The sequence below is a fragment of the Adiantum capillus-veneris genome, chromosome 28, assembly GCF_014529385.1.
Source record: "Adiantum capillus-veneris isolate H3 chromosome 28, ASM1452938v2, whole genome shotgun sequence".
NCBI classification, from domain to species: Eukaryota; Viridiplantae; Streptophyta; class Polypodiopsida; order Polypodiales; family Pteridaceae; genus Adiantum; species Adiantum capillus-veneris.
Genome location: NC_140958.1, coordinates 138,869,101 through 138,871,081, shown reverse-complemented (window position 1 = coordinate 138,871,081; position 1,981 = coordinate 138,869,101). Strand labels below are relative to the sequence as shown.

The window sequence follows — 1,981 nt, the reverse complement described above, 5'->3', positions numbered from 1 at the left end:
CATTCCTGCTTCTCCCCTTACATTAAACAAAAGCCTGAATAAATTTTGTCAAACACTTATTGCCTCAGGACGTTTCCTCGAAAAATAAGTTAACTCTAAAAAGTTTTCGATGTGATGCATAAAAAAATCCCCCTGTCAGAATATAAAGTGGGTTATAGAAGGCAGTTTTCTTGATTATGCCTAACTGGAACTCGCAAATAGCTTCCCGAGAAATTAAAATGGTTGCTCCACAATTTGGACCATTAAGATAACAGATTAACGATATAGAGTTTTGTCACCAGATTAACATAAGGATCCGTTTTATATATATACATTAAACAATTTCTGAAGTTGAACCAGATTAACGATATAGGAGTTTTGTCACCAGCTTAACATAAGGGTCCTGTTTTATATATACATTAAACCTACTTTGGATAGTTATGAAGTTGAACCTGCTTCATCAGTATTGCTACTTATTATATAACACCTGCTTTGGATAGTTTCTTGCCATCTCATATAGTTTTGAATTACGCCTGATCAGATGTAATCGCTGAGAGTAATCAGATATCTGCATGCATGGTTAATGCATTTAAGCGAGCCACCCGTGATCTTCCGCGCTGCACAGTAAGCAGCAAAATTGTGCCCGGTCTCGATCCCCAAAGAAAAAGCGGTCACATTGGTAGCATGCATGGGGGGCGCTCTGGCATCTGTGGCCTTGATCTGGATCGAGTCTGCCAATATGTGTAGAGAAGGCCGTCAAGCCGAGAGAGAGAGAGAGAGAGAGAGAGAGAGAGAGAGAGAGAGAGAGGAGCATACCTTCTCACACATCCGAGAGTATTCGATGCATATCTAGCAACCCTAGTGTCGAATTCAGTGGTTATCGCGGCTGCGAAGGGGCCTTGAGCGGTGTTGCAAGTGACAACGGAATTGGCTTCTGAGAATGTGAGCACGGTATGGTTGTCATTCATGTCGCAGTTGGGATCAAGCTCCCGTCCGCGGTAGCAGGTAACAACGCCGCACTCCACACAGCCTACAAGGGTTTTTCTGCTAACGTGTGGGCGTGGGTGGACAAATCCGGGTGCATGTTCGCAAGGAAGATTGATCAGAGGCAAGAAACCGTAGACACGGCGAAACCAAAGCGGCGCCCCTGGCTGAACCTGCAGGACGTCAGCAACGCCTGGGAGCTGAGGCTGCTGAGGAGGAGGAGAAACGGCGGGGCCTTGCGCGCCACTACCACGAAGCCCGCTTCCATTACCGCGGCCACGACCACGAGCCCCGCTTCTAAGCAGCGGAGGAGGAGGAGGAGAAACGGCGGGGCCTTGCGCGCCACGACCACGGAGCCCGCTTCCATTACCGCGGCCACGACCACGAGGCTGCTGAGGCTGCTGAGGAGGAGGAGAAACGGCGGGGCCTTGCGCGCCACGACCACGAAGCCCGCTTCCATTACCGCGGCCACGACCACGAGCCCCGCTTCCAAGCAGCGGAGGAGGAGGAGGAGGAGCGGTGCCTCGCCCGCGCCCTCGACCACGAAGCCCACGGCCACGTCCTGGTGCAGGCACGGAGGCGCGATTAGCAGATACTGCGGCACTTCGCGATCGCAGGTCGTAGGGCGCCATAGCCTTCAACGGTGCAACCTCGATACGCAGCTCGCAAAATGAGTAGTAGAGCGGGAAAGAGCAGAAGTTTCTTGAAACTTTATTCGAATTTCACAATCCAACGTGCTTAATTAATTAAGAGGAGCAAGTACAAAAATGAACGTTGAGTGTCTATTATAAAAACAAAGTTTACATAGGTAAGGGCTTTTTTTCCCCTGATACCCCGTAGAAGGGTAAATTCTAGTCGCTTGTAAAAACCAGTAATTTGGCCGGGCGAAAGCAAGCATGATGCCGCTTCTTTTTTAGAAGTAGACAGCTCTACAACGCCCAACCGACCGCGGCGACAGGCTCGCCCCTCGGCCGTCGCCCGGGCACATTCTTCATGTTACTACCATGCCTCTTGGCTT

The 1,981-nt window shown here is 50.2% G+C and overlaps 1 protein-coding gene across 1 annotated transcript; it reads right to left on the bottom strand.

The window, feature by feature from the left end:
- Positions 1–266: 266 nt before the first annotated feature.
- LOC147421376 (uncharacterized) lies at positions 267–1,626 on the bottom strand. Its single transcript, XM_086504786.1, has 2 exons — positions 796–1,626; positions 267–710 (listed from the first exon to the last, which is right to left on the bottom strand). The coding sequence occupies exons 1-2, from the start codon at positions 1,593–1,595 to the stop codon at positions 569–571; spliced, it is 942 nt and encodes a 313-aa protein (XP_086360912.1). The 5' UTR covers positions 1,596–1,626; the 3' UTR covers positions 267–568.
- Between the last annotated feature and the right edge of the window lie 355 nt (positions 1,627–1,981).

Excerpts from the sequence above, each read along its gene's own strand:
- LOC147421376 (XM_086504786.1), bottom strand. The coding sequence starts at position 1,595 with ATGGCGCCCTACGACCTGCGATCGCGAAGTGCCGCAGTATCTGCTAAT. Across the intron at positions 711-795 it reads ACTCTCGGATGTGTGAGAAG|ACTCGATCCAGATCAAGGCC; the intron begins GTATGCTCCTCT and ends ACATATTGGCAG.